At 41.5% G+C, this 21729-nt stretch overlaps 2 protein-coding genes across 5 annotated transcripts in view; both read left to right on the top strand.

Annotated features, from left to right (window-relative positions):
- Positions 1–14: 14 nt before the first annotated feature.
- icam5 (intercellular adhesion molecule 5) lies at positions 15–14073 on the top strand. The gene is made up of 13 exons (XM_066674151.1): positions 15–126; positions 2318–2605; positions 2853–3182; positions 4484–4738; positions 4836–5165; positions 5266–5493; positions 5589–5816; positions 7891–8118; positions 8214–8441; positions 10621–10848; positions 10944–11171; positions 11472–11726; positions 11953–14073. The coding sequence occupies exons 1-13, from the start codon at positions 15–17 to the stop codon at positions 12117–12119; spliced, it is 3105 nt and encodes a 1034-aa protein (XP_066530248.1). The 3' UTR covers positions 12120–14073.
- Positions 14074–14239: 166 nt separating this feature from the next.
- The window catches only part of trip10a (thyroid hormone receptor interactor 10a), a 30579-nt gene continuing 23089 nt past the window's right edge, over positions 14240–21729 (top strand). For 3 of the 4 annotated variants that reach the window (XM_066673927.1, XM_066673926.1, XM_066673925.1), the window contains exon 1: positions 14240–14542. In XM_066673927.1, coding sequence (XP_066530024.1) covers positions 14519–14542 — 24 coding nt within the window. In that variant the 5' untranslated portion in view covers positions 14240–14518. The remainder of the gene's footprint in view (positions 14543–21729) is intronic. The other variant, XM_066673928.1, reaches the window with a different exon arrangement.

Genomic DNA, 21729 nt, shown 5'->3' with positions numbered 1-21729 from the left:
CTTCATTCAGGATTATGTATCAACAGCAACATCAGACTCGTCTTAATGCTCTCCATCATTCTGTGCTGACCATGCTGCTGTTGGGAAGATTCACAGGCTTGGTGCTGCTCATGCTCCTAACCGGCGGTAAGTTCTTCAGTTTTAACAGCTGTGCAGGTGGCGATTGTCCTAGGGTGGTGGACAGCTGTTGTGCTGAGCGCACTTTTAAATGAATCTTGATCTAGTGACGTGCTGAAATGTTCTACTTCAGATTCGAGCTGTACATCCTATTTACTTTCATTTTCATTTCAGTGCAATGTGGCCAAAGGTTTGTGGGCAACCACCGTTTCTTGTCAGGGTAGAGATAGGATGTATCTACAAAGCTTTTTGACAGAACGTTGGAACATTGCTGTAAGAATCGGACCGCATTCAGTCTCGTCAACATTAATGAGGTCAGATACTGAACTTGGACGTTCACTTGTGAATCACACATTCTGCTCCAGCTCAGTACAGTGATAGCAGACTTCACTTCAGAGACTGCTGTGGGCAGTAAATCATTGATCAGACACTGGGCACTGTGCATAGGGACCTTAGACTCCTGTACGGCTGGGCTGATTCTGACAGAACACCTGAGTCCACCCTATAGAGGGATGTTCTCACTTGACCAGGGGTCTTCAAAGTCTTGCACGCAACTTTGTTTTTAATGTAATTTATTGTAAATATGTATAATTCTTAAAAAGCAGATAATGTCCAGGAGAGATGTTTATGGCATGTGTGGTGGTAATTACCATATCAAAATTTAGGTGTAAAATATTATCTGCTGATATATATATAAAAATAAGCTGAAATAAAGTTACCAAGGCAACACAAACACACTCCAAACACAGCAGCAAAGTCATGGTGAGTGCTTGCATTGTAAGCTGGGACAAGACATGTGACAGTTTCAAAATGAATCAGCTCCAAACTGCTATACAAGCATTTTACCACCAATGACTCTAACCTCAGCACATTAGCTCTGAGCGCGCGCACACGAGCACACACACACACACACACACACACACACACACACACACACATGCCAACCCCTCCCTAAAGTGTCACAAAAAAAGTATCAGTAGAAGCACATTCTGTGGTGTTTGTTTGTGTGTGTGTTTGTGTGTGTTGGCATCTATAGCAATACATCACAACTGAGTCCTTACTTGTCTCTGAATCAGACATTACCATGACATTTTTTAAGAAAGGAAAAATATATAATAGAAATTGCCAGGTAAAGTAGATGAATGAATGAAAACATCACATATTTAATACATATTTAAAAAGATATTTTAAATTAAATTCTAGTCACAAAGAAACTGCTTAATGCATATGGAAATATTGACTTAATTTGATTTTTGCACAGTGGTGCAGCAGGTAGTGTCTCTGTCACAGCTCCAGGGACCTGGAGTTTGTGGGTTCGAGTCCCACTCCAAGCGACTGTCTGTGAGGAGTGTGGTGTGTTCTCCTTGTGTCTGTGTGGGTTTCCTCCGGGTGACTGTCTGTGAGGAGTGTGGTGTGTTCTCCCTGTGTCTGAGTGGGTTTCCTCCGGGTGACTGTCTGTGAGGAGTGTGGTGTGTTCTCCCTGTGTCTGCGTGGGTTTCCTCCGGGTGACTGTCTGTGAGGAGTGTGGTGTGTTCTCCCTGTGTCTGAGTGGGTTTCCTCCGGGTGACTGTCTGTGAGGAGTGTGGTGTGTTCTCCCTGTGTCTGCATGGGTTTCCTCCGGGTGACTGCTATGAGGAGTGTGGTGTGTTCTCCTTGTGTCTGCGTGGGTTTCCCCCGGGTGATTGTCTCTGAGGAGTGTGGTGTGTTCTCTCTGTGTCTGTGTGGGTTTCCTCCCACAGTCCAAAAACACACGTTGGTAGGTGGATTGGCGACTCAACAAGTGTGTGTGTGTGAATGTGTGAGTGTGTGTGTTGCCCTGTGAAGGACTGGCGCCCCCTCCTGGGTGTGTTATCGCCTTATGCCCAATGATTCCAGGTAGGCTCTGGACCCACCGCGACCCTGAACTGGATAAGGGTTACAGATAGAGAATGAATATTTTTCCTTTTTTCTACAAAATAACACAATGCCCTGTGGTCTGTGAGTTTTTTTTGCAATAGAAATAAAAATGTAAATTTATTATCATTTCACATACAATTCTAAATTCATATTTGGAAGTAAGGTTTGTTTTGGGTTGTGGCTCATCCTCAGAACATCACTGACACTGACACTGCAGTGGCATGGAGGGTATTTCAGTATGTATTTACTGGGCTTGGAAATCATGTGTCATTGTTTTAAACCATGTGTACTTCTCTGTTCTCAGCAGTCAGTCCAGACTGCCCTCCTGAACGCAATGACCTTGTGTTCCAACCTTCAGCTGTGATCGTTAAATATGGAGATAATGTCTCAGCGAACTGCAGCACATCCTCAGACCCCATCAAGCTGAGCTGGACAGGTCCACAAGGGCATGTCCAAGAGTTTGACTTTTATGATGGCACTCAGACCGCCACCTGGGAAATGGACAGCTTGACTGACTGGGACATCCAGCCTGAGTGTTACATGAACCTGAGCGATGTACAATGCCACAAAGTGCTCTCCGTTATCCTTTACAGTAAGTATTCAAGATTAACCCTTTAAATTCTCTCACTTATTGCATCTAAATGATTTATTCAGTAATTACACAGAAAAGAAAAATGTAGAAACATTGGTGGAATTCTACTGAGACCAGTGTTGGATGCAAAATGGAAAATATACTTTTGTGGAATTTCCTTCCAAATAAAACAAATCCATTTTAAAAATGGTTAGACCATGCATCAGCTGTGAAAACATCAACAAAATCTTTTTTTTTCCTTGTGCAGAGACTCCAGACGTTGTGTCCATCAGCACTGTGAATCACACTGGGCCAATGACTGAGGGCAGACTGTACGAGCTCCAGTGTGATATTCAGAATGTTGCTCCTGTTCGGTTCCTCACTGTCAACTGGTTTAAAGGAGACACTCAAGTGGGAAATAAGTCCTTTAGTGACTTAACCAAGACTCCATTGAATGTATCAGAAACCCTCCAGATCTCCCCCAGTGATGCTGATGATGGAGCACAGTTCAAGTGTGAAGCAGGACTGGATCTGGGAGCAGAAGGACCTCAGCCTCCACCTCCAGTGAAATCAGATTCACTCATCATTAGAGTACCCAGTGAGTTCTCCAGATTGTTTCATGATGTTTAATGAACGTCTCCTCAGCATTTTCAACCTAAAATAGAGCATCAACTATAACAATGTCAATGAATTAATGACTACATCAGCTTTGCATGTGATTATGACAGCAACCTCTCATTCATGGCTTCGCCAGTGGAATTTATAAGTGAGCTTTTAATATCTTTAGATTAATGAATCTGAAGCAGCAATATTTTCTAGCATGTTGCAGCATTGCAACTTTGATTTGAGCAGTAGACCATGGCTGTTTACAGAATACAGTACTTGCAGTTACTTTTTCCCTAAATACTTATTAGCTATATTTCTAACTACATACTGGCTTTTACAAAAGCATTATTAGGCCTTACTTCAACTATACAGTACCTATACAGGCACGGTGGCGCAGCAGGTAGTGTCACAGTCACACAGCTCCAGGGACTCGGAGGTTGTGGGTTCAAGTCCTGCTCCAGGTGACTGTCTGTGAGGAGTGTGGTGTGTTCTCCCTGTGTCTGTGTGGGTTTCCTCCGGGTGACTGTCTGTGAGGAGTGTGGTGTGTTCTCTGTGTCTGCGTGGGTTTCCTCTGGGTGACTGTCTGTGAGGAGTGTGGTGTGTTCTTTCTGTGACTGCATGGGTTTCCTCTGGGTGCCCCGGCTTCCTCCCATGGTCCAAAAACACATGTTGGAAGGTGGATTGGTGACTCAAAAGTGTCCATAGATGTGAGTGTGTGTTGCCCTGTGAAGAACTATGCCCCCTCCTGGGTGTGGTCCTGCCTTGTGCCCAGTGATTCCAGGTAGGCTCCGGACCTACCGCGGTTTCAGACAATGATGATCAGAAAAGTATTCGAATTTTTTAAAATCTACATTCTGGCAGAAACAGGATTTCAATGAAAGACACAGGAGTCAAATACAGGGTTATTATGCACTTGTCATAAAGTCAGAAATTGTGATTATTTACATTAATTTTCCTAGTGTTAGTAAACTGTCAGTTATCAGTCCTTCTTTTGATAAACCCACCACTAAGATTAGGATGTGATTGGATATTTGAGTAAACCCACCACGTAAGTACTGACCATGTCAGTAAAAGTCCTTGGGCACGACTCCTAACATCACATTCTCCTACCTATGTTTAAAAATTGTAAGTTATGAATGTGTTTCTGTCAACTGACATAAATCTAACTTATTCCTGGCATAATAATGAGTGAAATCTAAAATGTTAAATGTTAAATAGACTGTTATGTATATATACACAATTTCCACAGGTAATATCATCTGAATATTGATGAATGGTGATCTGTTTTGGCAGGTAGTTGTTCCATTACTCTTCAGCCTCCTAAACTGCTGGTCAAATATGGAGATTTAGCCTCAGCAAACTGTTCCACGACTAAGACCCACATGGGAATGGGCTGGGAGGCCTCTCAGGGGCCAGTGGACATGAGGGATGATGTCCAGTTAATCACCTGGAGAGTGGAGAATCTTGTGGAGTGGAATATAAGACCATTGTGTTTTATCAATATAAAAATACAACAGTGTAAAGAATCTCTCCCTGTTACCATTTACAGTGAGTTGATGTGTTTTACCTTTTGACGCTGGGATATATTTCACTTTTTCCTTCAATGTAATATTCTGTGGCTAAAATCTCAAATCTTTTCCCACAGAGACTCCAGACCTTGTGTCCATCAGCACTGTGAATCACACTGGGCCAATGACTGAGGGCGGACTGTATGAGCTCCGGTGTGATATTCAGAATGTTGCTCCTGTTCGGTTCCTCACTGTCAACTGGTTCAAAGGAGACACTCTAGTGGGAAAGAAGTCCTTTACTGACTTAACCAAGACTCCAGTGAATGTATCAGAAACCCTCCAGATCTCCCCCAGCGATGCTGATGATGGAGCACAGTTCAGGTGTGAAGCAAAACTGGATCTGGGAACAGAAGAACCTCAGCCTCCACCTCCAGTGAAATTAGATTCACTCATCATTAGAGTACACTGTGAGTTCTCTTCAGAATTCATTTAATGTTCAGATATAGTTTAGCATTAATACTAAACCAAAAGCTATTTTTTAATGAAATTATTTACACTTTTTTTCAGACAAGCCGGTAATACAATGTGCAGAGTGGTCTCCACTGATAAACACTTCCCTGAACTCATACCCTCATGCTGTTGTGGGCAATCCACCTCCAAACATCGTCTGGTTTCAAGAACAATCACAAATTGAATCTACTAAGAGCCTTGGCAAAGATGACTCTGGCCAGTATACATTTACTGCCTCTAATTCTATCGGCAATTCAAGCTGCGTCACACACATCACAGTGGAGTGTGAGTGGAAAACTGTAATCTATTAATCATCTATCATCAAGCAGCAATTAATACCTACACCAACTGTGTCTTGACGATTACCTCTCTTCTTGTAGATGGTCCTATATTTGACTGTCCTTCGAACTATGAGGGGAAGGAACACATAGACGTCTCTAAAAACTGCACAGTTACAGCTTCACCTTCGCCTACAGTCACCTGGTTCAAAGATGGAAAAAATGTGCCAACCCCACGCAATCTCACAAGGACAGATACTGGCTCATACCAAATATCTGCAAGGAACAAACATGGAGCAACAAATCATAGTTTAAACATCAACGTTCTCTGTGAGTACTTATATTTTAATAACTGTATCATATACAATTAACAAACTGAAAACTACAACAATGTATATGATTTGACTTATTGCCAAATCAATCAGAATTATTAAGTGCCTAATTGTAAGCTCATACACACAACATAATGTAAATAAAACAAAGGAAAACAAGAAAATTTGCTACACTTCACCTTCACATGATTCTACAAATCTGCTTTTCTCAACCAGGGTGCTGTATGGCCTTGTCAAGGGGTGGCATCATCAAAAACATTCTGACGCTGCTGAAATAAATAACAAAGATAGTTACAAAACTTATAATGAAAATGCAGCTATGATGGCTTTGAATTTAAAATTGAAAACCTCTGAGAATAATGTCACAACATTTCAAGAGATAATGTCAGACAAATTTGAGAAGAAAGTCAGAATATTTAGAGAAAAAAGAAGTCAGAATATACTAACCTTAACTCAGCTCCAGGCACCTGGAGGTTGTGGGTTAGAGTCCCGCTCCGGGTGACTGTCTGTGAGGAGTGTGGTGTGTTCTCCCTGTGTCTGCGTGGGTTTCCTCCGGGTGACTGTCTGTGAGGAGTGTGGTGTGTTCTCCCTGTGTCTGCGTCGGTTTCCTCCGGGTGACTGTCTGTGAGGAGTGTGGTGTGTTCTCCCTGTGTCTGCGTGGATTTCCTCCGGGTGACTGTCTGTGAGGAGTGTGGTGTGTTCTCCCTGTGTCTGCGTGGGTTTCCTCCGGGTGACGGTCTGTGAGGGGTGTGGTGTGTTCTCCCTGTGTCTGCGTGGTTTTCCTCCGGGTGACTGTCTGGGAGGAGTGTGGTGTGTTCTCCCTGTGTCTGCGTGGGTTTCCTCCGGGTGACTCTGCGAGAAGTGTGGTGTGTTCTCCCTGTGTCTGCGTGGGTTTCCTCCGGGTGACTGTCTGTGAGGAGTGTGGTGTGTTCTCCCTGTGTCTGCGTGGGTTTTCTCCGGGTGACTATCTGTGAGGAGTGTGGTGTGTTCTCCCTGTGTCTGCGTGGGTTTCCTCCGGGTGACTGTCTGTGAGGAGTGTGGTGTGTTCTCCCTGTGTCTGCGTGGGTTTTCTCCGGGTGACTGTCTGTGAGGAGTGTGGTGTGTTCTCCCTGTGTCTGCGTGGGTTTCCTCCGGGTGACTGTCTGCGAGGAGTGTGGTGTGTTCTCCCTGTGTCTGCATGGGTTTCCTCCGGGTGACTGTCTGTGAGGAGTGTGGTGTGTTCTCCCTGTGTCTGCGTGGGTTTTCTCCGGGTGACTGTCTGTGAGGAGTGTGGTGTGTTCTCCCTGTGTCTGCGTGGGTTTCCTCCGGGTGACTGTCTGTGAGGAATGTGTTGTGTTTTCCCTGTGTCTGTGTGGGTTTTCTCCGGGTGATTTTCTGTGAGGAGTTTGGTGTGTTCTCCCTGTGTCTGTGTGTGTTTCCTCCTGGTGACTGTCTGTGAGGAGTGTGGTGTGTTCTCCCTGTGTCTGCGTGAGTTTCCCCCGGGTGCTCCGGTTTCCTCCCACACTCCAAAAACACACGTTGATATGTGGATTGGTGACTCAAAAGTGTCCGTAGGTGTGAGTGAATGTGTGAGTGTGTGTGTTGCCATGTGAAGGACTGGCGCCCCCTCCAGGGTGTATTCCCACGTTGCGCCCAATGATTCCAGGTAGGCTCTGGACCCACTGCGACCCTGAACTGGATAAGGGTTACAGATAATGACTGAATGTTCCTTGGTGTCTGCTGCACCCTATGAATGGAGCAGGACGGTGGGTTCACACTGAGAGTTAACACAGCGGATGCAGTCAAAAATGCCTTTAATTCTCAAGAAAATATTTTTTAAAAATCCAGTTGACCTCCCGTTGTCACAATTTTAATTTCAAGAAAAAATGTATGAAGAATTACAAGTGATGGTGTCCGTGTCCGTGTGTGTGTGTGTATTTGTGTTTTGGCTGTCAGGTGGGTGCAGGGAATACATTTTTAAACAGTTTCAGATCGTTCAGAGTTAGTGTTCAGATCTTTTTTATTGTTAACTATTATTCTTTAATACTAAAGTAAAAGCTAATTTTTAATGAAATATTTACACTTTTTTTCAGACAAGCCGGTAATACAATGTGCAGAGTGGTCTCCACTGATAAAAACTTCCCTGAACTCATACCCTCATGCTGTTGTGGGCAATCCACCTCCAAACATCGTCTGGTTTCAAGAACAATCACAGATTGAATCTACTAAGAGCCTTGGAAAAGATGACTCTGGCCAGTATACATTTACTGCCTCTAATTCTATCGGCAATTCAAGCTGCATCACACACATCACAGTGGAGTGTGAGTGGAAAACTGTAATCTATTAATCATCTATCATCAAGCAGCAATTAATACCTACACCAACTGTGTCTTGACAATTACCTCTCTTCTTGTAGATGGTCCTATATTTGACTGTCCTTCGAACTATGAGGGGAAGGAACACATAGACGTCTCTAAAAACTGCACAGTTACAGCATCACCTTCGCCTACTGTCACCTGGTTCAAAGATGGAAAAAATGTGCCAGCCCCACGCAATCTCAGAAGGACAGATACTGGCTCATACCAAATATCTGCAAGGAACAAACATGGAGCAACAAATCATAGTTTAAACATCAACGTTCTCTGTGAGTACTTATATTTTAATAACTGTATCATATACAATTAACAAACTGAAAACTACAACAATGTATATGATTTGACTTATTGCCAAATCAATCAGAATTATTAAGTGCCTAATTGTAAGCTCATACACACAACATAATGTAAATAAAACAAAGGAAAACAAGAAAATTTGCTACACTTCACCTTCACATGATTCTACAAATCTGCTTTTCTCAACCAGGGTGCTGTATGGCCTTGTCAAGGGGTGGCATCATCAAAAACATTCTGACGCTGCTGAAATAAATAACAAAGATAGTTACAAAACTTATAATGAAAATGCAGCTATGATGGCTTTGAATTTAAAATTGAAAACCTCTGAGAATAATGTCACAACATTTCAAGAGATAATGTCAGACAAATTTGAGAAGAAAGTCAGAATATTTAGAGAAAAAAGAAGTCAGAATATACTAACCTTAACTCAGCTCCAGGCACCTGGAGGTTGTGGGTTAGAGTCCCGCTCCGGGTGACTGTCTGTGAGGAGTGTGGTGTGTTCTCCCTGTGTCTGCGTGGGTTTCCTCCGGGTGACTCTGCGAGAAGTGTGGTGTGTTCTCCCTGTGTCTGCGTGGGTTTCCTCCGGGTGACTGTCTGTGAGGAATGTGTTGTGTTTTCCCTGTGTCTGCGTGGGTTTCCTCTGGGTGACTCTGCGAGGAGTGTGGTGTGTTCTCCCTGTGTCTGCGTGGGTTTCCTCCGGGTGACTGTCTGTGAGGAGTGTGGTGTGTTCTCCCTGTGTCTGCGTGGGTTTCCTCCGGGTGACTGTCTGTGAGGAGTGTGGTGTGTTCTCCCTGTGTCTGCATGGGTTTTCTCCGGGTGACTGTCTGTGAGGAGTGTGGTGTGTTCTCCCTGTGTCTGCGTGGGTTTCCTCCGGGTGACTGTCTGTGAGGAATGTGTTGTGTTTTCCCTGTGTCTGCGTGGGTTTCCTCCAGGTGATTTTCTGTGAGGAGTTTGGTGTGTTCTCCCTGTGTCTGTGTGTGTTTCCTCCTGGTGACTGTCTGTGAGGAGTGTGGTGTGTTCTCCCTGTGTCTGCGTGGGTTTCCTCCGGGTGACTCTGCGAGAAGTGTGGTGTGTTCTCCCTGTGTCTGCGTGGGTTTCCTCCGGGTGACTCTGTGAGAAGTGTGGTGTGTTCTCCCTGTGTCTGCATGGGTTTCCTCCGGGTGACTGTCTGTAAGGAGTGTGGTGTGTTCTCCCTGTGTCCGCATGGGTTTTCTCCGGGTGACTGTCTGTGAGGAGTGTGGTGTGTTCTCCCTGTGTCTGCATGGGTTTTCTCCGGGTGACTGTCTGTGAGGAGTGTGGTGTGTTCTCCCTGTGTCTGCATGGGTTTTCTCCGGGTGACTGTCTGTGAGGAGTGTGGTGTGTTCTCCCTGTGTCTGCGTGGGTTTCCTCCGGGTGACTGTCTGTGAGGAATGTGTTGTGTTTTCCCTGTGTCTGCGTGGGTTTCCTCCGGGTGATTTTCTGTGAGAAGTTTGGTGTGTTCTCCCTGTGTCTGTGTGTGTTTCCTCCTGGTGACTGTCTGTGAGGAGTGTGGTGTGTTCTCCCTGTGTCTGCGTGGGTTTCCCCCGGGTGCTCCGGTTTCCTCCCACACTCCAAAAACACACGTTGATATGTGGATTGGTGACTCAAAAGTGTCCGTAGGTGTGAGTGAATGTGTGAGTGTGTGTGTTGCCATGTGAAGGACTGGCGCCCCCTCCAGGGTGTATTCCCGCGTTGCGCCCAATGATTCCAGGTAGGCTCTGGACCCACTGCGACCCTGAACTGGATAAGGGTTACAGATAATGACTGAATGTTCCTTGGTGTCTGCTGCACCCTATGAATGGAGCAGGACGGTGGGTTCACACTGAGAGTTAACACAGCGGATGCAGTCAAAAATGCCTTTAATTCTCAAGAAAATATTTTTTAAAAATCCAGTTGACCTCCCGTTACACAATTTTAATTTCAAGAAAAAATGTATGAAGAATTACAAGTGATGGTGTCCGTGTGTGTGTGTGTATTTGTGTTTTGGCTGTCAGGTGGGTGCAGGGAATACATTTTTAAACAGTTTCAGATCGTTCAGAGTTAGTGTTCAGATCTTTTTTATTGTTAACTATTATTCTTTAATACTAAAGTAAAAGCTATTTTTTAATGAAATTATTTACACTTTTTTTTCAGACAAGCCGGTAATACAATGTGCAGAGTGGTCTCCACTGATAAAAACTTCCCTGAACTCATACCCTCATGCTGTTGTGGGCAATCCACCTCCAAACATCGTCTGGTTTCAAGAACAATCACAAATTGAATCTACTAAGAGCCTTGGCAAAGATGACTCTGGCCAGTATACATTTACTGCCTCTAATTCTATCGGCAATTCAAGCTGCATCACACACATCACAGTGGAGTGTGAGTGGAAAACTGTAATCTATTAATCATCTATCATCAAGCAGCAATTAATACCTACACCAACTGTGTCTTGACAATTACCTCTCTTCTTGTAGATGGTCCTATATTTGACTGTCCTTCAAACTATGAGGGGAAGGAACACATAGACGTCTCTAAAAACTGCACAGTTACAGCTTCACCTTCGCCTACAGTCACCTGGTTCAAAGACAGAAAAAATGTGCCAACCCCACGCAATCTCACAAGGACAGATACTGGCTCATACCAAATATCTGCAAGGAACAAACATGGAGCAAAAAATCATAGTTTAAACATCAACGTTCTCTGTGAGTACTTATATTTTAATAACTGTAGTGTATATCATATACAATTAATCCATTTGACGTATTGCCAAATCAATCAGAATCATTAAGTCCCTAATTGTAAGCTCGTACAGACAAAACAAAGGAAAACAAGAAGCAGTTAGACACCAACAAAAATGTCATGACAGGCTTGAATATTAATACAAAATGTGACTTCTTTATTTCCCCACTACAGTCCAGTTTCTATTTAGTAAAATCTACAAAATCTGACACTGATATGAAATAATGATTGTGCTGATTATTACTAATGGGACTTTTCCACAGATGGGCCAGAGATTGAGGTAGGAGGAGATGGGTCAGTGGAGGTGTATGAAGGCCAGAAAGCGGTTCTGTCCTGCTCTGCTAAAGGAAATCCAGAGCCTACAGTGGAGTGGAGCTTTAAAGGTCTCCCTCTGGACACTAGAGGGGGACACTCACATGAGATTCCTAAAGCCACGTCTGCTGACAGTGGCCGGTATACGTGCAATGCCACGAATAAAATTGGGAGTCAGACAAGGGAAGTCTCACTGGTGATTAAAGGTAGGCCTCCCGTCACTGGTGTGAACTGCTGTGATCCTCGGGCAGACATAGACAATGATAATGAACTAAGATCTCATCACTATTAGTTAAAATACAGCAATACTGACGATTTACAGAGGCAGGGAGATAACAGTAGAGTAACCGTTGTATTTAATCAAAGCAGAGTAAATAGGATTTAGAATTGATTTCCTACTAATCTACTCCCAATTTCTTTCCCTTTCTTTAGATATCTGGACTATAATTGCATCAGCTCTCGCTGCTCTTTTGTTTATCATTCTACTGATTATAATCATTGTCTGTGTCTTGAGGAAACGAAGGGGAAAGTATGACGTACAACTTACTGGTAAGGAGTTTGAAATGAAACCACTACAAAAATGGGATAAGGACATCTAACTTTTTGTCATTAACCTCATAGAATAGTTTGCACCTTCTTTATACTTTCTTTATGCTATAAATAAATAAAAAAAACTATAATTATTATCGTGAGCATCAGAAATTCCATGTCAGCAGCAGTCATCTTAAAATAATAAGCTAAACAAATTCAATGGAGGACACATTTCCGTACACTGTAATATCCTCCTTGGGTTGTTTGCTGGATTTAACGTGTTAAAAAATATATATAGACAGAGCAAAATCATATTTCATTTCACGTAAATAAGCTATTAAATGCATAGATATTGTAAAATAAAACCGTTCTCAAACTCAAAAGATGTCATTTGACCAAAAAAACTATACGTGGACTCTACTATCTCTCATTTTTCCCCTTTAACTGCTTTTATCTTGCAAAAAAAAAAAATCTTATTATTAGGTCTGGGACCATTTATTACTGTATAAATTATGGCTGATAATGGACTTTACATTGAGGATGTGGAACAAGGTTAAAATGTGATTATGGTCACATGACTTTTATTCTTTTAACCAAGGCAGACACTGGGTAACAGCCCTGTTACGTTATATTAAATATTTTAATGTTGATTTTAATGTGTGCTCTTTTTTTGTGTATGTATATCGTAACTGTAATTCCAACAATATGTTTCTAAAAAAGATGGGAGACTGGAAATGTTTTTCCATTGATGCTTGACAAAGAGTTTCAACAGCTCAGGGTTTGCTTTGTTTATTCATTCATTAATCATCTGCAACCACTTATTCAATTCGGGGTCACCGTGGGTCCGGAGCCTACCTGGAATCACTGGGCGCAAGGTGGGAACACACCCTGGGGAGACACACTCACACATAGGGACAGTTTTGAGTCACCAATCCACCTAATAAAGTTTTTAGACTGTGGGAGTAAACCCACAAAAACACTGAGAGAACACACCAAATTACTCACAGACAGTTACCAGAGCAAGGCTTGAACCCACAACCCCAGGACCTATGTAACAGCAACGCTACCTCCTGCGCTACGGTGCCACCCAGGGTTTGCTTTATGTTAAATAGTGCACCAAATGTGTTCAGTGGGTGACAAGTCTGGACTGTAGGCAAGCCAGATTAGCACTCTGACTCCTTTACTACAGAACCAGTCTGCTGCAGAACGTGATTGGACATTGTCTTGCTATAATAAACAATGCTTTGCTGAAATAGTTGTTATCTGGATGGCAGCATACGTTGCTCCAAAACCTGTATGTACTGTTCAGTATTAATGGTGCCTTAGATGTCCCCCATGTGCACGAATGCACCCCTGTACTGTCACAATTGCTGGCTTTCAAACTGTTCCCAGATAGCAAGCCTTTTTTTTTTTTTTTGTTCTTGTAAAAACTAATTTTAATTTGTCGGGTCACATGACATTTTCTACTTTCCCTAAATGAGCTCAGGCCCTTAAAGGGTGATGGTGTCCTCAGATCATTTTATATATGGTTTCTCACACACTGGTTTTGGGATGCATGTGGTGATCTCGACTATGGAATCATGTGTTTTATTACTGCAATGCTGGAGAGGGGCTTGAAGATTACATTACCATACAAAGATTTCCCTGGAATCTCTAAATCGTAATATTATGCACCACAGATGATGACATTCAGAGTTTTTTTTTTTTTTTTGATGTTGAGAAATAGTACATTTGAATGACTAAGATATGTGACGTACTGGTTACATCATATTGTTTTCAGTGTTTAAATCTGCACTGTATTAATGTGATTTGTTAATTATTTATCAATAAATTCAAAATAACTTTATTTTTTAATTAAAACTGGTTCCATTTTTGGACGACCAAATACTGCAATAAAAACGTACAACTGATGTTCAAGTACCTTTGTTGTCCAGAGCATTTAAATCTGAAAAAAAATAAAATGATAAATGAGAAAATGGATTTCAAACATATTAATGCCTTTTACTGTATTTACACCTGTGTTTTAGGCATTAAAACCATATACAACGTATAGGAGACTTGGCTCTTTTTTTATCTCATATATGTGTCGAGAAATGTGCCCATGTCTGACTTTATTGAATAGACTCTTCCACTATGAGTTCAGTGACCTAATATTTAGAGTAGGAGCCTGTGGAAATGTGATCCTGCTCCTTTAAGGCTTTGGGATTTGGGAGGGACGCGGATATGAAAGCTTGTAGACTCGATCTCTTTGCTTTTGCAGTTTAAAACTACTTTGGACAAGGGAAAGTAACTTGGGCAGTTCATTATTGTGCAGTTTTACTTCATGCCGCATTGTGCATAACGTTATATGTCAGATGTAGGGCATAATACTGTCTCTTTTTTTTGCCTTACCTTCGTGGTCTACTGAGTTGGGATAACTTTTCAGCGGAGCAGCGGTTTGGGATCCGCTGATAAGAAGGAGTCGACCATGGATTGGGGGACGGAGCTTTGGGTGAGTTTTGCGGGGTGTTTATCAGACAGGGTGGCTAAAGAGAGGGAAATGGAGCATACATTATATCAATAATCGTATCCAATGCTGCCCAGCACAAAGAGTAGTATAAATTGGGGCAAATTCGCCAGCTTCTGATGGGATCTATCCGTTCCACCTTAAATATGCAGCGGTTGTATTCTACTGCCTGGCGGCAGAACGTAGCTGCTGCACATTTAAGGTGGAAAGGAAAATTCCAAAAAGAAGCTGGCGGAGAAGCCAAACTTGAACTTTATATCACTAACGTTACCTGATTCCAGTGTAGTTTAACATTCTCTAACTATTATAAAGACACGGGGTATATTAAAAAAACACAAATATAATTATTTAACCCATCAGGTTTAAGGTTAACCGACGTCGGACTGAAAGTTAACTGGAAAAAAAGCGTCTTAACCCTTACATACGCATGTATTTATGAAGCCGGAGTATTAATATTTCAGTATTACGTACAAATAACCTTCTCAGTTTAGTTTAGTTTAGTTTTCTCTAACTTTAAATATGTTTGTGTCATAAGAACAACAGCCTCACGTTTGTTTATCCGTTAACGTTACTTCAAATTCTAACGGCAGTTCAAGGATAACGTCACACGTAACGTTGTCCCTTAGTTATTTAAAAAACTAAACATTAAACGTAGTGTTATGCATGTAATTGCCTTTAAATGCATAATTTCTTGATTCAGTCAGGTTTCAGAGCTAATTTACCTGCAAAAATCAAGATATGCGTTGCTCTGCCTCGCTGTCTTTTGTTTTAAACGAACTGGAAACACATAAATAGTTGGCATTCCTGAGGATGTTGGCCATCTGCAGTTTATTAACCTTTCTTGGGTCTAGCTATTTACCTAGCTGCAGTTTATGCCGTTATTGTTGATTTGTTTGTTTGTAAGCAAGTTGGGTATTCAAGTAATCCTACTTAAATTACTCCCTAAATTAGCACATATTATGTCATGGGCACCAGTTGTGCTAGGTCTGAAGGTCCCCTCATAAACACCTCCTAAATATTTCAGTGACTTTCCAGAGATGTACAGTTTGTTGTCATACATGAGACAAAAGGGTAATTCCATTCAGTTCCTATTAAAACTCAGCAATTTTGCATCTAATAGGAATCGACTTAAATATCTTCACCAAGGAAAAGCAGGTATTTAACCTTAACAGCTTGTCTGTGCTTTTTATGTGCTTCATTAGTTGTCAGGCCGTCTATGCCATAGCGGAGCATTTCTGTTTTGAAATAGCAGTGTTCCAAAAATTCAAACAGCCAGGATTTCTTACATCATAAACCTAACGAACCAATCCTGATAAGTTGTGGGGTGGGGCTATTGAGCCACAAGTGAGCAGCTTTGGGGCAAATGAAAATAGAGGCATTTACCTATTGCAGATAAATTACATCACAGATCATATGTTTAACCCTTAAAAACCTTGACATTGGGACATCGGCCCATAAAGAAAAGGCATCAGGAAAATAGCTGTAAGAAATGTATTACAAAACACTAAGAGCTTTAAAAAATTATCTGATTTTTATATCTGTTTTTTTCATGTAGGTTTTGTTGTTCAGATCAAGAATGGGCATTGTGGATAACCTAGCAACCTGATTATTATTAAGATATCTGCAGATTAGATTGAACAGTAAACCAAAAACATTTTCTCAAATACGTATTAAACACAGTATTCATATTCGTAAAGTCAGTGATCTTATTTATCGCCACCCACACCTCAACTGTGGCGTTTGTAATGAGATATCTTTTATAAATGTCAGATCCATCTGATGCTGATATGAGGGTTTTTTTTTTCCTTTTTGATGATACGATTAGACTCCAATATTAAAATATATCCCTAGTTTAGATGGTTATCACATTTGGCTAATTCAACCTTTTCCCTTCATTGCTTTTGAAGCGCGCACTAAATAAGAAATGTTTATTTCAGTTTGGTTACTTGTCTTTTTGGCCTCAGAAGCGTGGTCCCAGTTTAAAGCAATGATCATTTTTACACGCGCAACACTCTCAACCAAACCTGCTCCCATCCCTGTTTCTGCAACAGTATGGAAATGGAGCATTGCGCAGAAGTGGGTGGGGATTTTCTGACCCCATTACACTGGCTCCCCCTGGGCCTCTGTCCTCTGTCCCCTTTCCATCTTCTGGTTTATGGCAGCAGCCTAATTAGTTTTGCCCTAATTCGGTGGCACATCATCCAGTCCATGTCCCTGTGTTTATCTTTGGAGTTGTACTCCACAAGGCGGTTCACTGCCTGAGAAACAGAGGTTTGCGGATGTTTCGTCTGGCCTGTCCTTGAGCTTGGGCTTAAGATGTGGTTGTAAATTGCTGTCACACTGTCATCCTATTAAAGAGCCCATGTTATGGAAAACAGTACATATACAAAAACTAAGCTCGTTTGGAGTCAGTGTTCTGGAGATTTGACATAAACCAAGGTGCTTTTTTTAAATAGCAGTTCAGCTCTGCCCCATCACACTGAAGGTTAAGGAGTGTTTCTGCTTTGTACTGCTTATTTTTAAAAAAACAGAGTACATTTCCATATAAAAGGAAGAGAGAACGAAATTGAGCTTGTAAAATTTGAATTGTGTCTGTTTTTGTTACATAAACCAGTTTCGTTTTATAAGTGGACATCAGAGGGGGAAGGGAAAATAAAACAGGAAAAGAGGAATTTAAGATCCGGGCCATGCAAGGAGAGCTCCAGCGCGTTCACAGCTTTTATATCTGTATTTGTGGAGCAAGTAGCAGAAGTATGTACTCCCCATAGCTGGAAGTTTTGAATGAGTCAGAGTGATGTGAACCAGCCAAGGCAGAGACAAAATGGTATGAGCGAGAGAATGAGGCAGACAGAAGGAGGCCATTCTCATTAGTCTGGTCTTGGTTTACTTCCACTCTTAGCAACATCCAGGGTAATTGGTTTAGTTTGTGTTTGCTCATTAGGTGCCATTGACTTGACTGTGTCATGACATCTGTCTACTGCTTCCCTGTTAATCCACTCACTATTTTTGGCAGCGCTGGACTCCAGCTTGCTTCTCCATTATGTAGGGCCTGTGTGAGCTGCTACATCGGTCACAGAATGCGTGCCAATATTTGCATGCATGTTTTTTACATGTTTTTTCTAAACTGTAGCTCAGCAGGCTTTGTATTAAGCCATTATAGCAGCATGACTAACAGCGGGCGTTTGCCAAAGACTTTGACTGGGGTGATGTCTCAGAAAAAGGGCTTGCTGAGCCACTTTATGTGTTCTTTGCAGGCTTTGGCAGAGCTTTTTGCTCTCTGCTTTACTAGGGAGGGACGAAACCGTGACAATGACAGGTTTAAAAAAGAAAAATAACAGGGGAGGGTGGGGACAGCACCAAGCTGGACACTATGCTACAGATAAAGCCTTCTGTAATTAGGTTGTTTACAGTTGGTTTTAAAAGCCTTGATTAAAATCTGTCAATGTTGTGTTGGTGAAAATATCAAGTAAAGCAGGATATGCTGTTTCATAATATGACCCAGTGACTGGCTGGGACTCAGCATGTTTTCTTTACCCTGCTTTCATTTTCCTCATCAAGCTACAAAGCTTATTGTGTTAGAGTTGCTCATGCAAATCACTTAATATTCTATTAGTCTTTGTTAGGTGAACTAGAAGAATTTTTTTTATTTAAATCTCAGCTGTACTGTTGTTATTCATGGGAGCTTTTATTAATTCCTGCTGCCTGAAGGTGGAAATTGTTTTTCGCAAAGTCAGAATATTTTTAGGGGGGAGTTTTGGGCCAATAAGGTTATCAGGATTTCATGTATGTACCTGCCATTGTAAATACCAAAACATTCATACAATGTCTGCCTGCCTTAGCGTTACAGGGGACAAAATAATGTAGTCTAAGGTTGGTGTGTTCTCCCAGTGTCCGTGTGGGTTTCCTCCGGGTGCTCCGGTTTCCTTCCAGGGTCCAACCCAAACACACCATAAGTGTGAGTGAATGTCATCCTGCGAAGGATTGGCGCCCCCTCTAGTGTGTGTTCCTGCCTTGCGCGCCCAGTGATTCCGTGTAGCATTTACAGACAATGACGAATGATGAATGTTTTATTTTTAGCTCACTAATCCAGCCTTTTCTGAATGCTCTGAATTGGTTTATCATAAACATCTGTTGGATAAACACCTCCAAATGCCACTATGATTCTGAGATCTTTGTGCACCTGTAGTTTGTTTACTTTCAGTTGCCTTACAAACTACTTTTCAGTTAGCATTTTTTATTTATTTATATACTTTCTTCGGTTCCTTTTGGAGATGGGCTTGCTGTAGTTTTTAAGGTAGTGTCTGACCACAGTTATATGAGATCAATGCACTTATTTAAGCTGACTGCCCTTGTGTCCCACAGATGTGAGCTTTCACACTCATTTAGTAGGTTTATGACACAGTAAACAGAGAGTTAATTGGATAATTATTTTCTCTTAAATTGAGGCAAATGCATGTTTAAAAAAAGACTTAACGTTTTAATTATGTAAGTATGTCTCACCAAAAAAAATAAATGTAATCACATCTGAGCTGGAGTTGTGCCTGATGTAAGTTATAGACAGGAAGCAAGATAATCAGTGGATTTGGCTTGTACTTTAATTATGGCGTACCAGGAACATCAACGACAACAGAAAAACAAAAGAAAACCCAACTTGGGCTGATCAGCTACAATTGTATGATTATATTGCTTCATTTAATTGTATAGCGGAGTAGATTTTAATGGGAGCAGATTGATATTGCCCAATACTCAATATTTTTCAATGTTCTGATGTTCATATAGTTGGAGTTCCTTCATGTAAACCAGGGCTGTGAAAAGTTGCTGTGGAAAAACTCATGACATTGTTACATTTTTATGGTCTTAGTTGGATTCGTATAAAAAGGTTTTTTTAGGAACAAAAAATAGTAACCTCTTTCCTTCTTTATTCGTATGCTGTATAGTATTTTTGCTGTTTAAGTTTCCTCACCCATCAAACTAAAAATACATGTGTTAAAGCCAAATAGCACTGTTCCTCTCAGAAGCTTTTATAAGCTCACGCCGGCTCCGCTACAAGTAACTGATGTTTTGAGTGAAGTCAAAAACTGTTTTTTTGCGAATGAGTGGGTTGTGTGTGGAGGCAATGAATTCTTTATTTGTTCTGTACTCATTGACTCCATTTTGAGATATTGAGGAGGTGGAGTTAAGGACATGGACCAGCTTGTTTGGAATCTGGCCTTAGGGTCCAGCCCCCACCCCTTCCACCTCCTCCACCTCCACTCTACCTTCTACTGTAGAGTCCTGCAGCCAGGCCCTCGAAGGTGTGTGGTGTAAAGGGTGGGAAACCTTTTCATGTTAACTTCACTCACATGTAGGCATGCCTGTGCTTGAAGTGCAGGCACACACACTCACACTCACACTCACAATCATACAGACAGAGGCTGGCCAAAAAGAGGGAACTGAAAAACGGGAGAAAGAGTTGGAGAGAATTGCCAGAGCAGTCCTCCTTGCTTTCTTTCCTTATTTATTCATTTATTTATTTATTTTTTTTTAAATTCCAAGTCTGGAATTTCTTGTTTGCACAGAGAAAGAAAAGTGCTGACCAATCTTTAACAAATGAACTAGGCGTTTGGGGTTTCACTGTGTAGGAAATAACATGCCCTGATGTTCCTATGTATATGCTTTGTGACACATGCTGAAATAGAGCAGGAAATGGGGAAGACTTCCTGTGTCCTCGCCGAGAGAGATGACTGTGCTCTTCCTCTGATCCTGTGGACAAACTGGGAAAAATTTACACCCGTCAGGAAGGCCTCCCTCAGATAACGCTACCCGGGGTCAAGGGTTATGAACAGGCAGGGAATCTGTGGAATGCTGGCCATAATGTGGGGGGCTGATATAGCAGGCTGCATTATCACATACTCACTTTAAGTGTTCAGTAAGGGTGGCTAAATGATAAGAGTATCAACATAGAGACTTTTTAACAACGTGATATGCATCATGATGTCTGTCACATTCACGTTTCTTGATTCTTTTATATGGAAATGAGCTGTGTTCTGACTTGCATTACCCTAAGAAGCAGTGTAAGCAGAAACACCCCTTTAACTTCATTGTGAATGTTTTTCCCACAACATGGAACCTTTTAAGGGATGACAATGTACAGTGTGTAAACTCATTTTGCCCAACCAAACATTCATAAATCTCTCTTGTCTTTGTGAAGTGTAACCAATATTGCAATTACAAATGAAATAATTTTCTATAAATTAAGTTCTAGGCCTGTTTTAGAGATGGACTGAGATATCAGGCTTTAATTTTGAAGACTGCATGTAAAGTGCCAGTATAGTTGTGTTTAGTATAGCAAAGTATGTCTGTCACATTCACGTTGGTTACATGGTTCCCTCTTTGATACGGCACAAGTCAGCAAAGCTGTGTGCTTTCTCAACAGTTGATACGCAGGGTTTCCTACTGTACTGAATGGGGAGATGGATGTGAGTTTGCGTTCATGTGTGAGCATCCATATTGCTTCACATGATACTCACAGATTCCTTTTGTTTTATGTGAGCAGATGATTCCACATACAACAAGCTACTCAAATGGACTGTGTGCGTTTTCATTCAAGATTTCTGACACCCCAAAGACTTGCATGGTTTTTCCTAGAAATGGAAAGTGATAGCAAGGACGAAAATGTACAAATCAAACAAGAAAGCTGCTGCAACCCTGGAAGTTATAGCCTGGCCCTGAAAAATGATGAAATTTGTACTTGGATCACCATTCTGACTGGAATTTAATGAAGGATTTGTCTCTGAATTTTGCTATGGTACATATTCAAGCATCTGTCATCTCAATTTGATAATAGATGGTAATAATATCCAGTTGCCTACTTGTATTTTATGCCTTTATCGTACAATGAGGGTCAGACAATAATTCAATATCAATATATATCTCAATATAACATTTTCAATATTACATTATACATTATTTACAGCATCTCTTGACAAAGCCAAGAGGTTTATGTTTGATGATGATGATTTTTCAGTGAGTCAGAATAACAAACATATTGTATCGACCAAAACTAAGAGTCATATCATGATATAAATTTTGTCCATATCGTCCAGCCCTACTGTACACTGCTGCTTATTGCTTAATGACTCTCTATAATTGCTCTAAATATTTTGTCCTGTTGTTAAGTTCTTTAAATGTAC

The sequence above is a fragment of the Hoplias malabaricus genome, chromosome 6, assembly GCF_029633855.1.
Source record: "Hoplias malabaricus isolate fHopMal1 chromosome 6, fHopMal1.hap1, whole genome shotgun sequence".
NCBI classification, from domain to species: domain Eukaryota; kingdom Metazoa; phylum Chordata; class Actinopteri; order Characiformes; family Erythrinidae; genus Hoplias; species Hoplias malabaricus.
This window is presented reverse-complemented; position numbering and strand designations above follow the sequence as displayed.